The sequence below is a fragment of the Chiloscyllium plagiosum genome, chromosome 1 (genome assembly GCF_004010195.1).
Source record: "Chiloscyllium plagiosum isolate BGI_BamShark_2017 chromosome 1, ASM401019v2, whole genome shotgun sequence".
Classification (NCBI taxonomy): Eukaryota; Metazoa; Chordata; class Chondrichthyes; order Orectolobiformes; family Hemiscylliidae; genus Chiloscyllium; species Chiloscyllium plagiosum.
The window spans coordinates 30935912-30961393 of NC_057710.1; the positions used below are offsets into that span (position 1 = coordinate 30935912).

Below are 25482 nucleotides of genomic sequence, written 5' to 3' on the forward strand. Positions count from 1 at the left end.
AGCTCCACATTTCAAGGGGGTCCATCCCCGGCAGTTTCCTTCCCCATCCTATGCATCCTAAATCTTGCCTAATCGCATCATAATTGCCTTTACGCCAGTTATACCTCTTTCCCTACAGTATATACTTATCCCTGCCTATAGATATTGTAAACATAAACGAATTATCACTATTGCCAAGCTGTTCAACTACCTCCAAATCAAACATTTGGCTGATTTCATTTCCCAGTACCAAATGCAATGATGCATCGCCCCTTGTTGGCCTGTCAACATACGGTGTCAGAAAGCCCTCCTGCACACATTGGACAAAAACTGACCCATCTAAACTACTTGAACTAAAGAATTCCCAGTCAATATTGGGGAACTTTAAGTCCCCCATAACAATTACCCTGTTACTCTCGCTTCTTTCTAGAATCATCTTTGTTATCCTTTCCTCTACATCCCTGGAACAATTCAGAGGCCAACAGGGAGACCTCTCCTTTCCTGTTTCAAACCTCAGCCCAAACTACCTCAATGGACGAGTCCTCAGACGTTATCTCAACTGTTGTAATACTACCCTTGATTAACAATGCCACCCCCCCTCCTTTTACCATCTTCTCTGCTCTTACTGAAACATCTAAATCCTGGAATCTACAACAACCATTCCTGTTTCTTCTCTAGCCATGTGTCTGAAATGGCCTCAACATCAAAATACCAGGTACCAACCCATGCTGCAAGTTCACCCACTGTATTCCGGATGGTCCTGGCAGTGAAGTACACACACTTCAAACCAACATCCCAATTGTCATTGTACTTTTGCGACCTTGTAAACCTATCCCTGATCTCACTATCCTCAACCTCTTTACACTGGAACTACAATTCAGGCTCCCACGCCCCCTGCTGCATTCATTTAAACCCTCCCGAAAAGCATTAGCAAATATCCCCCCAGGATATTGGTACCCCTCTGATTCAGGTGAAGACCATCCTGTTTGTACAGGTCCCAACTTCCCCAGAAATAACTCCAATTATCCAAGAATCCAAAACCCTCCCTCCTGCACCATCGTGTTCAGCTCCACACTCTCCCTGTTCCCCGCTTCACTAGCACATGGCATGGGCAACAAACCAGAAATAACATCTTGTTTGTTTTAGGTCTAAGCTTCCCCCCTAACTCCATGAATTTCTGCCTTAGATCCCCACCTTTCTTTTCCACACTGTAGGGAATCTAATCTAATCTGTTTATGTCGTTGGTGCCTATGTGGAGCACGACTTGGAGCTGCTCCCCCTCCTCCTCAAGGATCCCAAAAACACGATCAGAGACATCACGAACCCTGGCACCTTGGAGACAACACACCAATTGTGACTCTCTCTCAACTATAGCCGCCCCCACCTTGAGCCATCTCCACCAACAGTATCCAAAACAGTATGCCTGTTTTGAAGAGTGATGACTGCAGGGGACACCTGCACCGTGTTCCTCACTCTATGCCTTTTGGTTTCCGTTCCCTTTCTCCCTCAGCAATCTTAATTTGCAGTGTGACCAATTCACTGAATGTGCTATCCATGGCCTCCTCAGCATAGCAGATGCTCCAAAGTGAGTCCATCTGCAGCTCCAGAGCTGTCATGCAGTCTAACAAGAGCTGCAGCTGGACACACTTGCTGAACGTGAAGGAGTCAGGGACATCAGCTGCATCCCTGAGCTCCCACATTAAGCAAGAGGAGCATAACACTGGGTCTGAGATCTCCTGCCATATTTACTCTTAAGTTTAATTTAGTCCAGATAATAGATAAATTAAACTAAAAAAATTTTTTTTAAATCAACCATACTACTTACTAGGACACAATAAAAAGAGAAAAAGAAAACCCTTACCTTATCAACAAACCAAGTTTTTTTTAATCGTTAGAGGAGGAAGGCGGGTGGGAGACACTACTAGTGCCTCGGGTTTAGTCACTGCCCAAATATATCATTCACTCCCCTTCCCAGAGCGCAATTCGTTCACTCCCACTCAGTTCCTCTCTCACTATTCCTACTGCTGCTGCAAAATGGAGGCCGCTTTCATGAGCTAAGTATTTAAATGGTAAATATACCTTCTCAGCAGCCCCCCGGTCATCGCTACCACTGCTCCCATCACTGCTACATCAGGTGGACTACAGTGGTTCAAGAAAGCAGCTTACCACCATGTTCTCAAGTGCAACTACGGGCAGGCAATAAATGTTGACTGCCCAGCAATATCCCTGTCCCATGAATGATTAGATTTAGATTACAGATTAGATTAGATTACATTACAGTGTGGAAACAGGCCCTTCGGCCCAACAAGTCCACACCGACCCGCCGAAGCGAAACCCACCCATACCCCTACATTTACCCCTTACCTAACACTACGGGCAATTTAGCATGGCCAATTCACCTGACCCTGCACATCTTTTGGACTGTGGGAGGAAACCGGAGCACCCGGAGGAAACCCACGCAGACACGGGGAGAACGTGCAAACTCCACACAGTCAGTCGCCTGAGGCGGGAATTGAACCCGGGTCTCAAGCGCTGTGAGGCAGCAGTGCTAACCACTGTGCCACCGTGCCGCCCATAGGCCAGAGTGGTCTGCAGAGCGGCCAGAGCTGCAGATGGACTTGGGGGAGGGGCATTGGAATTGCGATAGATGGAGGGAGGTCAAGATGAGGGTGATAGGCCAGAGTGGGGTGTCCCAGACCAACCAACCGTAGTTGAATGAATAAAAGGAATTTGATTTTATAAACACTACTCTTATTGGGCAGAACAGTGATCATCAGTGCAAACCGCAGACAGCATTCAGCCTTGGTTGCCCAAATAATACCAGGCTAGCCACAAGAAAAGGGCCAAAAGAAAAAGGATATTGCTTTAAGTTGCAATTAAACTATAGTCTGGGCTTGAACTGCCATTGTCAACTGAATCACAAACATATTTGTAGGCAACATAGTTGGGATACAATTACAATGTTCACAATTACCGAAGGAAAAAATAAATTCTGTAGCAAAGGCTGTGATCCAATTTGAAAAAGAAATAGATAGTTCTGCTGAAAGGTCACAGACCTGAAACATAAAGCTTTTTGCCTCCACAGATGCTGCCAGACTCGCTGAGTATTTTTAGCATTTCCTATTTAATTTCAGATTTCCACTTATGTGCCAGAACAAGCGCTGCTAAAAATATAGATTCTTTCAGAAGGTGATAGAAGTACTAAATGGAAGAAAAGAAGTGGATGAGGTGAACTCGGAGTTTCAAAAAACCCTTGATAAAATATCATTCAGGAAACTACTGAAGACTAAGAACAATAAAATGAAGGGTAGGGTAACAAGTTGCACTAAAGGTTGATTAGAACAAAGAACGCAGCAGCATTTAGGGGCAGTCACTCAGTGGCTTGAACTATGCTCAACTATGCTGAGGAGAAAGTGAGGACTGCAGATGCTGGAGATCAGAGCTGAAAATGTGTTGCTGAAAAGCGCAGCAGGTCAAGAGGCATCCAAGGAACAGGAGAATCGACATTTCGGGCATAAGCCCTTCTTCAGGAATGAGGAAAGTGTGTCCAACAGGCTAAGATAAAAGGTAGGGAGGAGGAGGGACTTGGGGGAGGGGCATTGGAATTGCGATAGATGGAGGGAGGTCAAGATGAGGGTGATAGGCCAGAGTGGGGTGTCCCAGACCAACCAACCCAACCAAGTTTCAGAGAACACCTCTGGGACACCCGGTCCAACCAACCCAACCACCCCGTAGCCCAACACTTTAACTCCCCCTCCCACTCCACCAAGGACATGCAGGTCCTTGGACTCCTCCATCGCCAGACCATGGCAACACGACGGTTGGAGGAAGAGCGCCTCATCTTCCGCCTAGGAACCTTCCAACCACAAGGGATGAACTCAGATTTCTCCAGTTTCCTCATTTCCCCTCCCCCCACCTTGTCTCAGTCAAATCCCTCGATCTCAGCACCGCCTTCCTAACCTGCAATCATCTTCCTGACCTCTTGCCCCCACCCCACTCTGGCCTATCACCCTCATCTTGACCTCCCTCTATCTATCGCAATTCCAATGCCCCTCCCCCAAGTCCCTCCTCCCTACCTTTTATCTTAGCCTGCTGGACACACATTCCTGAAGAAGGGCTTATGCCCGAAACTTCATTTCCCCTGTTCCTTGGATGCTGCCTGGCCTGCTGCGCTTTTCTAGCAACACATTTTCAGCTCAACTATGCTGAGGCCATGTCAGTTCACTATTAAGCCCATAATTTTAAAATAAGACTCAAGGGAATGATAGCTCAAATTGCAGGAGATCGTGAAGTAAAAGGCATAATAATCAAACCTGAGAATCAATGAAAGGACAATTTGATAGAATGGCAAAATAGACAATGTCAGAGGAAATTCAATAATAATAATGAGGTGGTACATTTTGGCAATAAAATTAAAAATACTTTTAATATGGAAGGGTTAAATGATATGCAACAGCAGAGAGCTTGAGGTTTAGTTCAGGTGGGCAAGTTATTAATCATAACAGCTTAAGTCTATAAGCCCTTAAACAAGCAAATAGAACACTGAGTTTTATGGTAAAACCTAAAAGGTATGATGGGAATCTCCATCATACTTGGAATACTGTGTGAAAACAGAACTACCAATGCTGAAAAGCTGAAACAAAAATAGAAATTACTGGAGAAACTCTACAGGTCTTCAGCATCTATGGAGAGAAACCAGAGTGAACATTTCAGGTCTAGTGATCATAAATGACAGAGCAGGTTCGAAGGGCTGAATGGCCTTTTCCTGCTCCTATATTTCACTTATTTTCTATGTTTTCTTCCTAAGGCCATAATTGGAACCCTGTATGCAAACAGTAGGAGGGATGATACAATAATAATTCATTGAGGGCATTCATAATTACCAAAGATAATGAGGAAAAATTTCCCATCATCATAGAAATTGACAGCACGAGGTAATTGAGCACATTAGGCTGTTTCATTTTGTGTGTCTTGGCCTATAGCTTTGTAGACTGTTGCACTTCAAGTACATTTCCGAGTACTCTTCAAATAGTCAGAAGACCATCTCTATCATTCTTTTAGGCATTCAGTTCCGGACTCCAACCATTCTCTGGATGAATAGATCTCCACGCAAATTTGCTCTAAATCTTCTACCTCAATCTAAATCTTCTACCTCAATCTAAATCTATACCCCTCAATCAAAACAAATAAGAACCTCCCTGTTGTCTACCCTCAATTTTATACAGTTCAAGTTTCCCCTTGGCCTCCTGTTGCAAAAACAACCTCGTCTATCCAAACTTACCTCATCTTTTAAACTGTTTTAATCAGAACTTGATAATAGACATACTTAAAATTATGGAGAAATGTAACAAAGTTAGAAATAGACCATAGTTAAGGAATCTAGAAAAGCTTAAAGTTGTATAAGCTATTCACAGCTTATGATGTATTACCGAAAAACAAATATACATTGACAGTTTCACAAGCTTTTAACCCTGCTAAGCTCATCAGCTCAAATGGACATCAATGTTATTGTTCACATGATAAAGGAGTTGCTCCAGAACTGAATAATCAACATTAATTTTCTCTCAATCAAACACACAAAAATGACATCAACCCAAAAAATGTATTAGTATTCAACTTACTAAGTGCTCTGGAATGGTCAGAATTCCTAATGCCTTTGTTCCGCAGTCTCTGCAGTAATACAGCAGATGTCAGTTGCTTCACCAAGAACACAGACACGGAATAATTCTAGAAAACAAAAGATACAGATTTGCTTCACAAATTTACTTTTAAGTTCTGGAGTTGGATTCGTCTGAAAAGTGGTAATGCACATGCGCAAGTTATCATTTCTGTAAGACACTGATATGTTGTATTATGTATACACACAGCAATTCAAATCCATAACTATTTAAATTACTCAGTTGCTGCAGTAAGGTAATCCTGGCTATTGTCATCACATATTGCAAAAAGACAACAATGACATACACAGGAAAGATTTAAATTGCAACACCAAAGAAAAAAAAGTTCTCTTTTAAGAGTAGTTTGCAATAGTGCCTTTAAGGGCTATTTTTAAAAAAAAAGTTGATTGTAGCAATGTATTACAGCTTGAGATGCAGTTAAAAGGTCCTACTTAACACACTTCTAAATCTGCTCCCCTTTATTTTGAAGATATGCCCCATGTTCTCATTTCACCCGTCAGTGGAAATAACCTCCCGGCTACTACCTTTTCCCTACCCTTGCGCAGTGCCCTCAAATGCCTCAACTGAATTAGGGCAACACGGCAGCACTGCTTCCCCAGTGCCAGGGACCTAGGTTTGCTCACTATGTCTGCGAGGGCTTCCTCTGGGTGTTCCGGTTTCCTCCCACAGTCCAAAGATGTGCAGGTTAGGTGGACTGGCCATGCTAAATTGCCCAGAGTGTCTAGGGATATGCAGGCTAGGTTGATTAGCCATGGGAAATGTGGGGTTACAGGGATAGGGTAGGTGGTGGGTCGAGGTGAGATACTCTTGGGAGGGTTGGTGCAAACTTGATGGGCAGAATGACCTGCTTCTACACTTTAGGGAATTTATGAGTCCTCCTCCAAGCAGCACATTCCAGACCTGAACCACTTAAGCGAAAAAATGCAACCCCCGGTGTCTCCAAAACATCTGGAAAATTCAATCACCAGAGCAAAAAAAAAAATCAGAATAGTAATCTCAATACTGTCTTCAAGATGATTTTCCATTCAAAGGCTGGTTTCCTCTCATGTTTGATGTTAATAAGCTCATAACATGCCTAAAAACAGATGTGGGAGAGAGCCAGCTGTGATTGTAGTAGCACAAAGAAGGTGAATGCAGCAGCAAGGTTGATAGGTGAAAGGAAGTGAGGGCTACCACGATAAGTGGAGAAGAACTGTTTGCAAGGGTGGCTGACGCCAGGAGATGATACTGTCAGGCCAGGGCTGGGGAGTGGATTAGTGAAGCTGGAAAGAGGAGTGAGGAGTTAGTGTGTGTATGGAGAGTAACTTCAGTCTTTCAACAATGGAATATTCACCTAACTGGGGAACGAGGAAATCTTGTAAATTATTGTACAGTGTCTATCTCAAGGTTGCAGAAGTTCAGAAGCTACTAAATCAGGAAAATTACTGCTTTAATGTACAATGTCCATTGGATAATTTAACACCAGTTTTATTTCATAAGGATTTGCATTGATGTGCTAGCACATCTGAAACATTTTATGTATTGTAAATCGTTTGAAGCACAGTGATGTTTACTGATTCAACCCATTACTTGCTCCAATTTAACTGCTACTATGCCCAGGAAATTGATTCCCCTGTTTGTTGTGGCCTTAGGTTTAATGGAACAGTGATGATTATTGATCATAGTGATGGATTATTCAATTGAACCAAGGGATACTAATATCCTGGGTGGGAAATTTACTAGTGCTATACGGGTGGGTTTAAACTAGCTCAGCAGGGAGATGGGAACCTGTGGTGTAGTTTCAGTGCACAGGAGGATGAGAGTAGGGAGAACATGGACAGGATTTCACAGTCACAGGAGTATGCTGGCAGACAGCAAGCTAGTTTGAACTATGTCTACTTCAACTCCAGGAGGATCCGGATAAGGTAGGTGAGTTTGCAGCATGGTTAGGTACCTGGGACTTCAATGTTGTAGCCATTTCGGAGACATGGATAGAGCAGGCTCAGGAATGAATGTTGCAGGTTCCAGGGTTTAAATCTTTCATTAAGATCAGGGAAGGTGTAGCCTGGTTAGTCAAGGATATTATAATAGTGGCTGAAAGAACTTTTGACTAGGATTCGTCTACTGAGATGGTACAGGCTGAGATTCGAAACAGGAGGAGAGGTCACACTGCTGGGAGTTTTTTTTTTAAATATAGGCTCTTCGCAAAGTTCCAGGGATGTGGAACGGGGGATTGGCAAAATGATTCTGGGTAGGAGTGAAAGGTACAGGGTGGTCATTATGGGGGACTTTAACTTCCCCAACATTGAATGGAAAGGCTATAACTCTAGTGCGTTGGATGGATCAGTTTTTGTCCAATGTGTGCAGGAGGGAATTTCCTGACACAGTATGTCGAAGGGCCGACAAGAGGGGAGACCACACTGGATCTCGTACTTGGTAATGAACCAAACCAGGTGTTTGATTTTGTGGCAGCTGAGCACTTTGAACAGTGTGACCATAATTCGATTAAGTTTAGTTTAGGAATGGAAAGGGATAGGTACATGCCACAGGGCAAGAGCAATTATAATGCGATTAGACAAGACTTAGGAGGCATAGAATGAGGTAGCAAAATACAAGGGTTGGGGACAATCGAAATGTGAAGCTGGTTTAAGGAACAGATATTGCATGTCCTTGATAGGTATGTCCCTGTCAGGCAGGGAGGAAGTGTTAAGGTAAGGGAACCATGGTTTACTCAAGAAATTGTATCTCTTGTTAAGAGGAAGAGCGCCCATGTGACATTGAGACGAGATGGTTCAGATGAGGCGATGGAGAGTTATAGATTAGCTAGGAAGGATTTAAAGAGAGAGTTAAGAGCAGCAAGGAGGGGACATGAGCAGTCTTTACCAGGTAGAATAAAGGAGAACCCTAAAACTTTCTATAGGTATATGAGGAATAAAAGGATGACTAGGGTAGGAATAGGGCCTGTCAAAGACAGAATTGGGAAGTTGTGTGTGGACCCTGTGGAGATTGGAGAGGTGCGAAACTAATATTTCTCATCTGCTTTCACTGAGGAAAAGGAGAATATTGTAGAGGAGAAGAGTGAGATACGGGCTATTAGACTAGAAAGGATTGAGGTTAATAAGGAGGTGGTGTTATCAATTCTAGAATGTGAGAAAGCAGATAACTCCCAGCTGGCCCAGGGGACTTATCAGAGGGTTTTCTGGGAAGTTAGGGAGGAGAAGGCAGAGCCTTTGGCCTTGATCTTTGAGTCATCATTGTCTACAGGTTTAGTACCAGAAGACTGGAGGATTGCAAATATTGTGTCCTTGTTCAAGAGCAGTAGAGATTACCCAGGTAATTATAGACCAGTGAGCCTTACGTCTGTTATAGGAAAAGTTTTGGAAAGGATTATAAGAGATAAGATTTATCATCTAGCAAGGAACAATTTGATTGGAAATAGTCAACATGGTTTTGTCAAGGGCAGGTTGTGTAACACAAACCTCATTGAGTTGGCCAAGCATGTGGATGAGAGTAAGGCAGTTGATGTGGTATATACGGACTTCAGTAAAGCCTTTGATAAGGTTCCACATGGTAGGATATTGGAGAAAATGCAGAGGCATGGGATTGAGGGTGATTTAGCAATTTGGATTTTAAATTGCCTTTCTGTAAGAAAGCACCAAGTGGTGTACTACAAGGATCTGTTTTGGGACCACTGCTGTTTGTCATTTACATAAATGACTTGGACGCAGGCATAGGTGGATGGGTTAGTAAGTTTGCAGATGACACTAAAGTAGGTGGAGTGGTGGACAGCGTGGAAAAATGTTGCAGGTTGTGAGGGACTTGGATAAACTGCAGAATTGGGCTGAGAGGTGGCAAATGGAGTTCAATGCAGATAAATGTGAGGTAATGCACTTTGGAAAGAATAATAGGAAGGCAGAATACTGGGTCAATGGAAAGATTCTTGGTAGTGTGGATGTGCACAGGGATCTTGAAACATTGTGTTATTGAAACATTTAATTATTCAGCAATTGCTGTCCATAAATATAGATCCCTGAAAGTTGCCACCCAGGTTTATTCTGCTGTTAAGGCTGCATACTGGTGTGTTAGGTTTTATTGTTGGAAGGATTGAGTTCCCGAGCAATTATGTCATGCTGCAATTGTACAAAATGCTAGTACGGCCTCGCTTGGAATATTGTGTAGAGTTCTGGTCGCCCCATTATAGGAAGGATGTGGAAGCAGAGGAGATTTACCAAGATCTTGCCTGGTCTGGAGGGAAGGTATTATGGGCAAGGCTGATGGACTTGGGTCTGTTCTCATTGGAGAGAAGGTGGTTAAGAGGAGATTTGATAGAGGCATAAAAGATAATCAGAGAATCAGATTAGATAGTGTGGACAGTGAGAGTCTTTTTCCTAGCATGATAACGTCAGCTTGTACGAGGGGGCATAGCTGTAAACCGAGGGGTGATAGATTTAAGACAGATGTCAGAGGCAGATTCTTTACTCAGAGAGTGGTAAGGGTGTGGAATGCCCTGCCTGCCAAGGTAGTTAACTCAGCCACATTCAGGGCATTTTAACTGTCCTGATGGATGATGGGATAATGTGGGGGATAGGCTTAGATTAGTTCACAGGTCGGCACAACATCGAGGTCCGAAGTGCCTGTTCTGCACTATATTGTTCTATGTTCTATATTCTAATCTTGCTTCTCAGAGTATCCAAATACTCAACAGAATAATATACTGGAGACACTTATTACAAGTGCGTCAGCTGATAAAGTTGCCAAAGCCCTACTGGACCATAGGGCTGCTCTATCATGAGACAGCGAGAGTGAAAGCAAGGATTGACAGCGGTTTAACCAAAGAACCACAATGCCTTCCATGAGAGAGTTGGAAAGGAATTTCCAAGTTCTGAAAAAATGTCACTGTACTTGAAATGCTAACTCTACTTTCTCTTCACAAAAGCTACCAGATCTGAATTCCTCCAGTAATTTCTGCTTTTGTTTCAGATCTTCAGCATCCGCAGTTCTTTGTTTTATCTTAAACTGGTTGCTAGTGTTATTGAAACATTTAATTATTCAGCAATTGCTGCCCAATTGACATTTACATTTAATAGCAGGCACTTTCTTTTGCATTGAGTACACTGCTTGTACTTTGCTTCTTATTATTATACTTTGAGCTCTGACATTGTTTAAACAGTTATGACCTGACAGCAAGGTTGTCACCACTACATTATAACAATGGCCAAGATACATTCTTAGAAAAATAGAAACAGAAAACAGGAGCAAGAGTGGGCCATTCAACCCATCAAGCTCACTCCACTATTCAACTTGAACATGGCCAATCGTCTAACTCAAAGCAATGCTCTTGCTCTCGCCCATACCCCTTTAAGCTTTAAACTCCAGAAATCTATTTCTCTTAAATATATTGAGTGATGTTGACTCCATAGCCTTCTGTGCAACAGAATTCCACAGATGAAGAGATTTCTCATCAATGGAAAATCACCTACTGCACATCCAGAGACAGTAGCTTCTTGTTCAGAGATCCCCTCTCATTCCTCTAACCTCCATTGAATTGACCCAATCTCTCCTCATACATCTGCCTTTCGAGCAATTATTTGGTGAATCAAAGTGGCAAGATGGTACTAGACTGTGGTAATTCTTTGCATCTGTCCCCAGAAGATCATCTCCTTCCATGTTTTACAATCGTTCTACTCTTGTAAATCTCAATTTTAATGCCAAAAAGTGGTGCTAGAAAAGCACAGCCGGTCAGGCAGTATCTGAGCATAAGCTCTTCATTGTTTCGCTCCTCAGATGCTGCCTGACCAGCTGGTTTTCCAGCACTACACTTTTGACTCTGATCTTCAGCATCTGCAGTCCTCACTTTCTCCTAAATCTCAATTTTAAGTCTGAAAAATAACAACCATGACCATCTTCTTATGTGCCAGGGTATGACTCCAATCAGCAGAGTGTTCTCCCTCTGAAGAGAAAGTGAGGTCTGCAGATGCTAGAGATCAGAGCTGAAAATGTGTTGCTGGAAAAGCGCAGCAGGTCAGGCAGCAACCAGGGAACAGGAGAATCCACGTTTCGGGCATAAGCCCTAAGGGCTTATGCCCGAAACGTCGATTCTCCTGTTCCCTGGATGCTGCCTGACCTGCTGCGCTTTTCCAGCAACACATTTTCAGCTCCCTCTGAAGCCAAGTGATTCAAATTTTGCAAGGGCTTTTTGTTGCCATATTCTATCAAATGCAGCCTTGACATCAAGGGCTGCACTCACCTCACCAATACTCCTTGGGGCAACATTTTGATTATCAGGAGTTATTATTTTCATTCTCTGTAACTAACTTATTAGGTGACATAGTTAATAAATATATATTTCATATTTGAACTGAAACTTGGGATATTTGGACACTCAGTTGAAATTAGAAGAGCTCATCAATATCCAAAAGCTCCATTAAACTTAAAGCCACATGCACAAGGAAGCCAATTTTTTTTAATGCAGCATTTGAATTGAAACAAGACAAGAAATAGTTAGCGATAAAAAATTGTAAAATAATTGACACACTTCTAAACACATTCCATACATTAGTGAGGTCACAGCTAATATGTTTCCAACATATATTCATTAAACTGATTGAATTCAAACAGGCTGTTCCTAAACTTTTCAGTCCCTCAAGTCTGTTTCAAATTCAAATTCAACAACCGAAACAGTGGTCATTATAAGAGCATCCACCACATTTTTCCCCATTTCATAGCACCTGAATATATGCAACCCAAAGCTCGCAATTCCACATTCATTTGCGAGGTGCATGCTGCCATAACAATTTCAAGTTTCTCTGGTCCCTAGTTTGCTGCAAATTACTTCCTGGGCATATTTTAAACTCTTCTTTCTCCTTTGCAGCTGTTCTTTCCTCTCTTTCAACCTCTTTTTCTATCTTCCTACGTACTGCTTCTCTTTTAGTGCTTTCCTCTCCCCACTCACCACCTCCAGCCTCTTACTCCTGCCTTGTATCTTTTAAAATAGGCCACCAGTACCTTTATGAAAGGCACAGTTTTAAACATTAGCAGGAGTTACTTACTCTTCCCATTTCTGGTGCCCAAGAAACTGAAATTTGATTGGGTACAGCCGATGAGAGTCTAACTTGTGATGTGATGTTTAAAGGCCGACCAGGTCGCTTCTGCTCAACACCGTTTTTAGGTGGCGGTGTAAACCCCTGAAAATTAAAATTAAAAATAATGATCACGAAGGAAGGTAATGGGACATGAATTTGAATCCCACCCAAGTAGATAATGAAATTTGCATTCAACAAAATCTTTAATGTTAAAAAAATTGCTAGTCAAGCGGTGAGCACAAAACCAATGTCATTTGTCATAAAAGCACATATTGTTCATTAATGCTCTTTCGGAACAGTAATCAGCCATCACCACCTAGTCTGGCCTATGTGTTAACTCCAGTTCCACAGACACAAATCTTAGCAGGACTTATACACTTAACGGTAAGGCCCTCAGGAGTGTTGCTGAATAAAGAGACCTTGAAGTGCAGGTTCATAACTCCTTGAAAGTGGAGTCATAGGTAGATAGGATAGTGAAGGTGGCGTTTGGTATGCTTTCCTTTATTGGTCAGAGGATTGGGTACAGGAGTTGGGAGGTCATGTTGCAGTTGTACAGGACATTAGTTAGGCCACTGTTGGAATATTGCGTGCAATTCTGGTCTCCTTCCTGTCGAAAAGATGTTGTGAAACTTGAAAGGGTTCAGAAAAGATTTACAAGGATGTTGCCAGGGTTGGAGGATTTGAGCTACAGGGAGAGGCTAGGGCTGTTTTCCCTGGAGTGTCGGAGGCTGAGGGGTGACCTAAGAGATGTTTACAAAATTACGCGAGGCATGGATAGGATAAATAGACAAAGTCTTTTCCCTGGGGTCAGGGAGTCCAGAAGTAGAGGGCATAGGAGAGGGGAAAGATATAAAAGAGACCTAAGGGGCAACTTTTTCACGCAGAAGGTGGTATGTGTATGGAATGAGCTGCCAGAGGAAGTGAAGGAGACTGGTACAATTGTACCATTTAAGAGGCGTTTGGATGTGTATTTGAATGGGAAGGATTTGGAGGGATATGGGCCAGAAGCTGGCAGGTGCGACTAGATTGGGTTGGGATATCTGGTCGACATGGACAGGTTGGACCGAAGGGTCTGTTTCCATGCTGTACACCTCTATGACTCTATGTGGTTGACTCTTAAGGCTTCTGAAATGACCAACAGTCAATCAATTCCAGTTGCAAGATAATAAATGCTGGCCTTACCAATAAAAGAACTAAGATGAACATGTACTTAGCATTCTTCCCAAGGCAAGTCCTTCAAATAAACAATGCAGGCAATAGTTCTGCAAGATTCATTTAATTCAGATGCTCAATAAATAAAACATTCCACTTCCCAAGCATTGACAGATTTCCTCTGACCAGCAAATTTCCCTCTTAAATAAACCTCTCCCCTCAACCCCCAAATCTTTTAAAAATATAAACTTACCGGTAGTGGATAAAGTTTTCCATTTACTTTTATACATAAATTATTAGGATAATTGTCTTCCTGCGGACAGCTCGTCTCTGCGAGACAAAACCTGAAATCATACGATTGGGCAACTGGATTAGCAATTGCTCTGGTAAGAATTCTGAAGAAACAAAATTCCTCTTAAGAAACAGTAAATGCCAACTCGGTCAAATCCACTTATCAGATTTAAGACTATGTCCAAAACTAACAATATTAATATCTTGCATTTACAGAAAAACATTCAAAGTTTTAAAAAGTTGTCCCAAGGATATCTTGAGATATCAATTTAGAAAAACAAAATCTAGAATTAAAATTCAATATAGCATAGTGAATAAAAGGATAGAACTATTGAACATATTAACTATCTCGGAAGGCTTAAAATACAGAGTTATGAATATTGATAAAATAGGTTTACGACAAAAACAAATGACATTAATTTCCTCACCATTAAATCAGTTAATTCAAAATTCCAAACATTCAGCAACAATTATCGGGTGAGAAACTGGGCTTGTCAGTGGAAACACTTTGATTCAGGTGAAGAGCTTATGCCTGAAATGTCGACTCTCCTGCTCCTCAGATGCTGCCTGACATGCTGTGCTTTTCTAGGGCCACACTTTTTGACTCTGACTCTCCAGCATCCACAGTCCTCAATTTCTCCACGTTTTGATTGCAGATGTTCGTACGCACAGCAAACACCTGAACAGCATTCAAATTATCTTGCCAGTGTCCAAATCAGGTTTAAGGGGTCTTATGGCATGGTGGTAGTGTCCCTATTTCTGAGGCAGGAGACCCAAGTTCAAGTCCCACCTTCTCCAAAAGTGCGTAATACTTTCTCTGAGCATGCTAAGAAGAAAATATCCAAAATAGGTTTCTTGCCAGTTGTGTCACTCAAGACTTCAACCAATATCCTGGCTTATCCCCATTGATTAGGTACACGTTAGCTGCTGATTTGTTCTGGCTATTTCTAGGACTGTACAAACATGTCCTTATTTCTATCATTTGAAGTTATAAATGTCTATAGGAAGAAATTGTATGGCAAGCGTTGGAGGAGTTTTCACTGATTTCAAGGCTTCGGTGCAAGCCAATGCTTCCCAGACATTGGTGCATTAAAATCACAGAATTGTACAGTACAGAAGAAAATCATCATCACACCACATCTGTACTAGTTCTGAAAACAGCTACCCTGCTCACACTCCAGCCCTATCTCCGTAGCCCTCCAGATTCATCACTTTCAAATATATATCCAGCTCTCCTTTGCAATCCTTGTCCACCACTCTCCCAGACAGTACTTTCCAAATCCTGACAACAGACTAAGAAATTTCTCATCTCACTCCTAGCTCTCTTGCTGACAATCTCGAAATTGTGACCCCCTAGTTACTGACATATTAACTAGTGTAAATAGAATATCCTTCTTTACCCTGTCAAAATAGTTCATAGAAGACAGAGGGCAGGGGAACAGGGTTTTTTCTCAAACTGGAAGCCTGTGACCAGCTGCATATCAAAGAGGGATCAGTGCTGTGTCCACGTCATTTGTTATTCGTCACCTACATAAATTATTTGGATGAGAATTTAGGACTAATGGTTAGTATGTTTGCAGATGACACCAAGAATAGTGGTATAGTCGACAGTGAAGGAGGTTAATTGAGAATACATTGAGATCTTATCAATTGGGCTAGTGGATTGAGGAATGGCTGATAGAATTTAATTTAGATAAATGAAAGGTGCTGCATTTTGGTAGATTCAACCAGGGCAGGACTTACAGTCAATGGTAGGGCCCGAGGAAGTGTTTTATTGAACAAAGATCTAGGAGTACAGGTTCATAGCTTCTTAAAGGTGGAGTCACAGATAGACAGGGCGATGAAGGCAGCTCTCAGCATGTTTTCTTGCTTTCATCCCTCAGAGCATTGCGTACAAGAATTGGTGCATCTTGTTGAAGCTCTACAAGACATGGATATGGTCACATTTGGAGTACAGCGTGCAGTTCTGGTCATCCTACTATAGAGAGGACATTTAAAACAGAGTGCAGAAAAGATTTATCAAGATGCTATCTGGACTGGAAGGTTTGAGTTATGAGGAGAGGCTGGATAAGCTGGGACTTTTTAAATCCTGGAATGTAGGAAAATGAGGGGTGACTTTATAGAGGTCTAACAAATTACAAGAGGCAAATATAATGATAAATGGCCAACAGTTTTTCTTCACGGTATAGGAGTCTAAAACTAAATGGTATAGGTTTAAGGCAAGAGAAGAGAGGTACAAAAGAGTCCAGAGGGGCATTTTTTTCCACACGGAGGATGGTGAGTACCTGGAATAGGCAGCCAGAGGTAGTGTAGAGGAGAGTACAATTTTATTTTTTTAAGAAATATTTGGATAAGTGCATGGGTGGGATAGGTATGGAAGAATCTGGACAAAACACAGGCAAATAGGACTACATTAATTGTGAAACTGGGGGGCATGGACACATTGGGCCGAATGGCCTCTTTCCATGCTGCAGATCTCTAGGAATTCTAAATTCTAGGAAGGCCAATTTTGATTTTATTGGGAAAGATCTTTCAAAAGTTGATTGGAGGTATATGTTTGCAGCTAAGGGGACAGATGGAAAATGGGAACCTTCAAAAATGAGATCGAGAGTCAGTATGTTCCTGTTAGGGTGAAGGATAAGGCTGGTAGGTGTAGGGAATGCTGGACAGAGGGATAGATAACAGAGCTTGGTACTTGGGAAATCTCACTAACTTGATTGAGTTTTTTAAAGTAGTAATGAAGAGGATTGGTGAGGGCAGAGCAGTGGATGTGATTACATGGACTTCAATAAGGCGTTTGGCAAGGTTCCTCATGGTAGACGGACCAGAGAAATTGAGGTTTTGGTCAAGAAAAGGAAGGAAACAAACATCAGGTATTGACAACAGAGATCGAGTGGATCCCTAAAAGTGGTTAAAGACAATAGGAGTATGCTAAAGAGCGAAATCTGGAGGACAAAAATGGGACATGAAATAGCTTTGGCAAAGAGGGTTAAGGAGAATCCAAAAGGGATTCTACAAACACATTAAAGTCAAAAGGGTAACTCGGGAGAGAATAGGGCCACTTATAAATTAGCAAGGCCACTTTTGTTTGAAACAGCAGGAGATGGGTGAGATACTAAACGAGTATTTTCATCAGCGTTTACTGTGGCAGAGGATATGGAAGCTAGAGAACGTGAGGAAATAAATGGTGATATTCCAAAACACATACATATTAGAGGTGCTGGACATCTTAAAACGCAGGAAGATGGATAAGTCCCCAGACCTGATCAGATGTATCCTAGAACTCTGGGAAGTGAAGGGAGAGATTGCTGGGTCTCTTGCTGAGACGTTTGTATCATTAATCGCCACAAATGAGGTGCCGGAAGACTGGAGGTTGGCTAACGTTGTGCCACTATTTAAGAAAGGTGGTAAGGAAAAGCCAGGGAATTATAGACTGACATGGATGGTGGGCAAGCTGTTGGGGGAAATCCTGAGGGATAGGATTTACACTTATTTGGAAAGGCAAGGACTGATTAGGGATAGATAACAGAACTTGGTACTTGGGAAATCTCACTAACTTGATTGAGTTTTTTAAAGTAGTAATGAAGAGGATTGGTGAGGGCAGAGCAGTGGATGTGATTACATGGACTTCAATAAGGCGTTTGGCAAGGTTCCTCATGCTAGATGGGATAGTAAGGTTAGATCACACAGAATAAAGGAAAAACTAGCAATGCGAATACAGAACTGGCGGTGGAGTTTTGTTTTTCAGACTGGAGACCTGTGACAAGTGGTGTGCCATAAAGATCGGTCTGGGTCTACTTATTTTTAAATCAATTGCAGCATATTGGTTCAGCCATTTTTGATGTATTGCGTGCAATTCTAGTCTCCCTGCTATAGGAAGGCTGTTCTGAAACTTGAAATTGTTCAGAAAAGATTTGAGGATTTTGCCAGGGTTGGAGGATTTGGGCTATAGGGAGTCTGAATAAACAGGGGCTATTTTCCCTGGAGCGCCAGAGGCTGAAGTGTGACCTTATAGAGGTTTATAAAATCATGAAGGGCATGGACAGCATAAATAGGCAAGGTCTTTGCCCTGGGGCAGGGGAGTCCAAAACTAGATAGCATAGTTTTAAGAAAAGAGGGGAAAGACATAAAAGGGACCTCGGAGGAAACCTTTTCACACAGCGGGTGGGGCATGTATGGAATGAACTGCCAGAGGAAGTGTTGGAGGCTGGTATGATTAAACATTTTAAAGGCACCTAGATGTGTATATGAATAAGAAGGGTTTAGAGGGATACGGGCCAAATGGGACTAGATTTATATCGGATGTCTGGTCAGCATGGATGAGTTGGACCGAAGGGTGTGTTTCCATGCTGCATATCTCTATGACTCTATTTGAAAATATCAGTAAGGTCACCTTTCTTTATACGTAAATTCTTTCATTCCTGGTATCATTCTAGTAAATCTCCATTGAACTTCATCCAGAGCTTTAACGTCCTTCCTTAAATAAGGTGCCCAGAACTGAACACAATGTGGTCTGAGCAATGATTTGTAGAGGTGTAGCATCATTTCCTTACTTTTACACTCTATGCCTCTATAAACACCAGGATCCTATAAGCTTTCTTAACAACTATTTTGACTTTCTTGGCCACCTTCTGAGAATCATGCATGTGAACTCGGAGGTCCTTCTGCTCCTGTACTCTTTTCAAAGTTGTACCATTGAGCTGGTATTGTAGCCATGTTTCTTCTACCATTTCTCTGCATTGAAATTCATTTACCAGGTGTCTACCCAATTGGCCAAATTGTCGCTGACATTGCTCAGCATTACCCTCCCAATTAATTATATTCTCTAGCTTAAAGCACCGATCCCCAGGGAACACCTCTTAATTTGCCTCCAGTCTGAGAAATGCCCATCCATGCCTACTTGTGTTTTCTACCTTTAGCCTGTCAAGGGCACATCAATCCGAAACATTTCTAATTTGTTAACCAACCTGCCATGTGGCACCATATCAAATGCCTTTGGAAAGTTCAAATATACAGAACTACCCTCTGTGTCACCTTGTCAAAGAACTCAACTAAAACGGTCAGACAATGACCTGCCCTTGACAAAGCTCTGTTGACTGTCTAGTATTCATTCGTTTTTCTCCAAGTGTATACTTACCTCACCATATTACTTACTGTATTACAGCCTCCATCAGTTTTCCCACTACTGACATCAAGCTGACAGTTCTGTAGTTTCCTGGGTTGTCCTTTATCCCTTTCTTAAAGGAGTATCACATTAGCAATCCTCCAGTCACTCAACAGTTCCAGGATTTGTTCCCTTAATTCTGAGCAATCTTGGATGTATCCCTTCTGGGTCTTGAGTGTTTTCTATCTGGAGTTCACCAGCCTTTTTAGTACCAGTTCTTTACCTATCACTATACTGTTCAGTTGCTCAACATCCACACTTTCAAATAGGGCCATTGTCACATCTTCTGAGCTGGTAACGACAGGAGGAATACATAAAAGCAGCAGTTCTGCCATGTCCTTTGCTTCAGTGAGCAGCTTTCCCTGCTTGTTCCTTTTGGGCCCCACTTTATTAACCATTTACTATTAACACATTTGAAGAACATTTCAAAATTTGTTTTAGAGCAACCTGACATCCATTCCTCATGCTTCCTTTTAGTCTTCCTTATGTCAGCTTAGCCTCTCCCCTGCATTTGAGATACTCTTCCTGATCTCTGTCGGAACTGTTATGCATCATATGCCTCCTACTTTTTCTTTATTTTCTTATCAATATCCTTAGTCATTCAGGATACTAGTAGATATTTTTCCATATCAGTAGATAATGGACCTCAAACAAAATGGTGTTCCTTGATCAACAGCAGTTGGCACTGGCTAGTCATAGATTGTTCAAATACATCAAGGCTGCATTCATCCGGGTGTGGTGTTGAGGAGCCCTAGCAAAACTGAATCAACAGGGGCAAAATCCCCTCTGGTTGGAGTCATACGTGGCACATCGGAAGATGATCATGATTGCTGGACGTTAGTCACTCAGCGCCAGGACATCTCTGTAGGAGTTTCTCAAGGTAATGCCCTAGGCCCAACCATCTTCAGCTGCTTCATCAATGACTTCCCTTCCATAAGGTCAGAAGTAGGGATGTTCCCGGATGATTACTTAATGTTCAGCACCATTTGTGACTCCTTGGACGCCAAAGCAATCCATGTTCAAATACACGATCTGGACAATTTTCAGACATGGGCTGACATGTGGCAAGTAACATTTATGCCTCACAAATGCCAAGCCATGGCCACCACAGATAAGGAACAATCCAACCACTGCTCTTTGACATTCAATGGCATCACCATCACCGAAACCCAAACAATCAACATCCTTAGGGTTACCATTGACCAGAAACTGCCACATAAACGAGGCTACAAGAGTAGGTTAGAGGCTAGGAATTCTGCATTGACTAGCTCATCGCTTGACTCCACAAAATCTGTACATCATCTCAAGTGTGATGGAATACTTCCCATTTCCCTAGATGAGTGCACCTCCAACAATGCTGAAGAAACTTGACACCATTAAGGACAAAGCATCCCACTTTACTGGCACCACATCTACTCCTTCCAGCATGACACTTGTACTATCTACAAAATGCAGTGCAGATATTACCAAGGAACCTTTGACAGCACTTTCCAGACCTACAACTACTTCAATCTAGAAGGATAAGGGCAGCCAACACACTAGCACACATGAAAACCTGCAAGTTTCCCCTCCAAGCCATTAACCATCTTTACTTGAAAATATATCACCATTTCTTCACCGTCGCTGGGTCAGAATCCTGAAATTCCCTGCTGAATGGCATTGTGGGTCAACCCGCATTATGTGGACTGCAGTGGTTCAAGAAGGCAGCTCATTACCACCTTCTCAAGGGGCAACTAGGAACGGACAATAAATGTTGGCCAAACAGTGACACCCACTATCCATGAACAAAATAAAACAAAAATGATTAAGCAACAAAGTTGCTAGCAGTCTTCTTGAAAATTCTTAAAAACTTTGTCTCGGATATGGCTACCACCGATAAGGGCACCTTATTGCCCATCTTTAACTGTCCTTGAACTAAGTGGCTGCTGTGATAGGATTCAAATCCAAGTCCTCATATCATTAGCTTGAGCCTCTGGATTTACTTGTTCAATGAAGTTATTGCTGTGCCACCACCTTCCTGTACTGTCGTCAGCATTCAATAACATCATATTGTTTGCCCGTTTACACTACACCCATAGCAAATTTTTTTTATTCAGCTATCAGATCCTTAATATCACTGTAATAACTCAAATAAGGTCTTCAGGATGCGATTGGTAATTTTATTTTATGTTTTTTCATACCATATTCATATATCTTCTATGGAAGAGGATGAACATATACTTTGCTTCTGGACCAGTTCTGATGCATAATTCTTCCTTATGCATTACTCCTCCATACTCAGGAGAAAGTGAGGACTGTAAATGCTGGAGATCAGAGTCGAAAAGTGTGGTGCTGGAAAAGCACAGCTGGTCAGACAGCATCCGAGGAGTAGGAGAGTCGACGTTTCAAGCATAAGCACTTCATCACAAATGAGGGGGTTGCCCAAAGGGACAGAGATAAATGGAAGGGGGTGGGGCTGGGGGGTGGGAAGAGAGAAGAAGAGGTGGGAAGAGAAGAGGTAGCTGGGAATATCCATTTTCCTTCCCACCCTCCTCTCCGACCTATCACCTTCACCCCCATCTTCATCTACCTATCGCATTCCCAGCTACCTTCCCCTCTCATTTATCTCTCATCCTTCTTGGACCACCCCCTCATTCCTGATGAAGAGCTTATGCCTGAAACGTAGATTCTCCTGCTCCTCCATACTTATATTCTACAACTCGGATTTATGACCAAAATATTGTGCAACTTATTTGTCTCTTTAAAGGTAGAAATGAAACAAATGAAAAAAACAAACTCAGCTCATTTGAACAAGCTGCGAAAAATGGATTAACTTACCTCAACTGAACCTGCACAATATAGTCTCTTCTTCCACCTGGCAAAAAGTCCCTATACGGAATTTGAAAGATCAAGTTACTCAGAGGTAAACAGCATTGCTCCAAGTTCTCTCAAACCGTAAACATTCACATACCTGTTTTCCCAGTCATAAGAACAATCTTTGAAAAAAGTATTAGTCAAAGATAAAATACTGATAAAATCAAAACTACACCCAATAATCTCAAATGAGTACAAAACACACAAACTCATGGGTTTTTTTTTAAAACCTACTCTTTCCTGAAGGCATCAATTCATCTCAGAGGACTTTTTCACAAATCCCAGCTGTACTTTGTTCCGAGTGAGTCATTCCAAATTGAAGTATCTTGATATTTTTCTCATAAATTGAAACCATTCAGCACAAAGAAGCCCACTTCATTCACCACCTTCAACATTCATACAGATCACCACCGATGTACAGTGGCAGTAGCTGTCTATCATCCATAAGTTGCACTGCAGCACTTCAAGGGTTCATCAGCAACATCAGAAACCCATAAACTTGACCCTCTAAAAGGACAAGAGCAGAAAATGCATAGGAACACCATCTGCAAACTCCCCCCAAAGTCTCTCACTATCCTGACTCAAACACATTATGGCACCTTCACTGTAATTCGGACAAAATCCGTGACAACCTCCTTAATGGTGAGAATGTACCTACACCCCAAGAAATGCAGTGATACAAGGCAGCAGGCTCAGCACCAGCTTCTCAAAGGCAAATGAGGGACAGGCAATAATCTTTGGTGTAGTCAATGATGCCCACATTCCGTGAACAAATTAACAACAACATTATTACAGTTGAGAACGCAGTGGACAGTTACAGTGTGCAGTTCCCCCACAGGAGACAATAGATCATAAATCAGAAGCAGGTAACCTGGCTATTTTTTCTTTGGTAAAAACAATGATTGCAGATGCAGGAAACCAGATTTAGGATTAGAGTGGTGCTGGAAAAGCACAGCAGTTCAGGCAGCATCCGAGGAGCAGGAAAATTGACATTTCGGGCAAAAGCCCTTCATCAGAAATACAGGCAGAGTGCCTGAAGGGTGGAGAGATAAATGAGAGGAGGGTGGGGGTGGGGAGAAAGTAGCATAGAGTACAAGAGCTTCAGGGCAGAGGAAATGACCTGGGAGTTGCAGTGGGAGAGGGACTCCCTGAGATTCTTGTAGAGAGAGGAGGAAAACTTCTTCAAGGTAGGCATCCTTGCAAGAGGGTGCCTAATCTAGGGTTGCTAAAGCCAAGTGTATGACCCCAGCTGAAATCACGTAACAATCTGATCAGGATAAAAACCTGTCAATAGAGTCATAGATATGTACAGCACAGAAACAGACCCTTCGGTCCAACTCGACCATGACAATCAGATATCCTAACCTAATCTAGCCACATTTGCCAGCACTTGGCCCATATCCCTCTAAACCTTTCTTATTCATTTACCCATCCAGATGCCTTTTAAATGCTTTAACTGTACCAGCTTCCACTTTATCTGGCAGCTTATTCCATACACGCACCACCCTCTGCTTGAAAAAGTTGCCCCTTAGGTCCCTTTTAAATCTTTCCCCTCTCACCCTAAACCTCTGTACTCTAGTTCTGGACTCGCCCATTCCAGGGAAAAGACCTCTATTTATCCTATCCATGCTCTTCATGGTTTTGTAAACCTCTCTCAGATCACCCCTCAACCTCCAATGCCTCAGGGAAAACAGCCCCACCCTATTCAGCCTCTCCCTGTAGCTCAAATTCTCCAACCCTGGCAACATCCTTGTAAATCTTTTATGAGCCCTTTCAAGTTTCACAGCATCCTTCAGATAGGAAGGAGACCAGAATTGCACACAATATTCCAAAAGTAGCCAAACCTGACCTTTTTTTTGTTGCACAACTGGCAATGTCTTTATCAATTAAACCTTTATTGAACTAAACTTAGAGGTACTTCATAAAATAATTAAATCACTTTCAAGTAACGGAAACAAGTCAGAGAGCTCCATCAAAGTGCATCATGAAGCTTCTGCTGCTTTCCCACCCTCACCTCTTGAGGACAGAAATCTTCTAAAAGACCTTAAGGAAATCCTGGCACTACATTAACAGAAATACATTTGTCATTCTTACCTAGAAATGCATATTTCTTTTACTTGTTGAGGAGTCAATGCGAAGATGAAGTACTTTTCCTGGAATCGTTGAATGTTTGATGGCACTGAAGTTTAAAAAAGTAAATAATCATTAAACTACACAATGGTAATGCAGTGGATGTACTGTAGCTGCATTTTCAGTGAGCCTTTGATAAGGTGCCTATAGCCACCTTATCAAAAGACATGACCCACTATCACTAGTATCTTTATGTACAGCCGAAGAATGACACCACTTTGACTGGGACAACACATCCATCTTCTCTTCCTGAAGAAGGGCTAATGCCCGAAACGTCAATTCTCCTGTTCCCTAGATGCTGCCTGACCTGCTGCGCTTCTCCAGCAACACATTTCCATCACAACACATCCATCGTAGGATAAGCTAAACAGAGACACACATGGGAATTCCTAGAGGCCTGGCATTCTAACCAGACCTCTATCAATAAGCACATCGATTTGGACCCCATCTACCATCCTCTGAGAAAAAGAATCAGAAATGATATCATCCACCTCAAGAAACCAAGACTCAAACAGAAAGTGGGATGTAACACCAGTGCTTCATCGGATGCTCGCTGATGTTACCTAGTATGGTGATGATATGTCCAAAACAAACCTCCCAGCTCAGCGAGCAAACTTACAATCTGAACCTCAACCTGAGCTACAAATCTTCTCAAAAATCACAAAAGATGCCTATAATAGACTTGTGAATAAGGTGATAGAATGTAAAGCAGAATAGATTGCTAGTTGGCTTCTGAACAGAAAGCAGAGTGGCAGTTAAGAGTAATTATGGTGGCAGAAAGTAGGAAACAGTGACCCACAGGGATCTATATTGGGACTATGGTGTTCATAATATAGGTAAATGCAAAGTAGAATCTATCGGTAGCAAGAATAAATAAGTTACTTATTAACATGTAAGTCAAGATGGATTAGAAGAACAAATGATCTCATAGGATAAGTGCAACAATCACTAAAGTTGCAGACTTATTAAGTCTAAGTATCCCTTGGCAGAATGGAGGATACAATAAATATTAATTCCCCCAACCTTCAGCTATGATGCAAGTCCACAGGGAATTCATTCTCCAACTGAGTCAGTCACAAATGATTATACTGCCTCTTGGAACACATTAATTCAGTTATGCTTTTTGTATATTGGCACTTTGAATAATTTACAATTTTAATAATAGATTCAAAGA

At 42.0% G+C, this 25482-nt stretch overlaps 1 protein-coding gene across 2 annotated transcripts in view; it reads right to left on the reverse strand.

Annotated features, from left to right (window-relative positions):
• Window positions 1–25482, reverse strand: part of pias2 (protein inhibitor of activated STAT, 2) — a 76518-nt gene that overhangs the window by 39411 nt on the left and 11625 nt on the right. For both annotated transcript variants that reach the window (XM_043715166.1, XM_043715240.1), the window contains exons 3-7: window positions 24273–24357; window positions 22143–22193; window positions 14124–14214; window positions 12686–12820; window positions 5601–5706 (exon numbers count right to left, since the gene is read on the reverse strand). In XM_043715166.1, the coding sequence (XP_043571101.1) occupies window positions 5601–5706; window positions 12686–12820; window positions 14124–14214; window positions 22143–22193; window positions 24273–24357 (468 nt within the window). The remainder of the gene's footprint in view (window positions 1–5600; window positions 5707–12685; window positions 12821–14123; window positions 14215–22142; window positions 22194–24272; window positions 24358–25482) is intronic.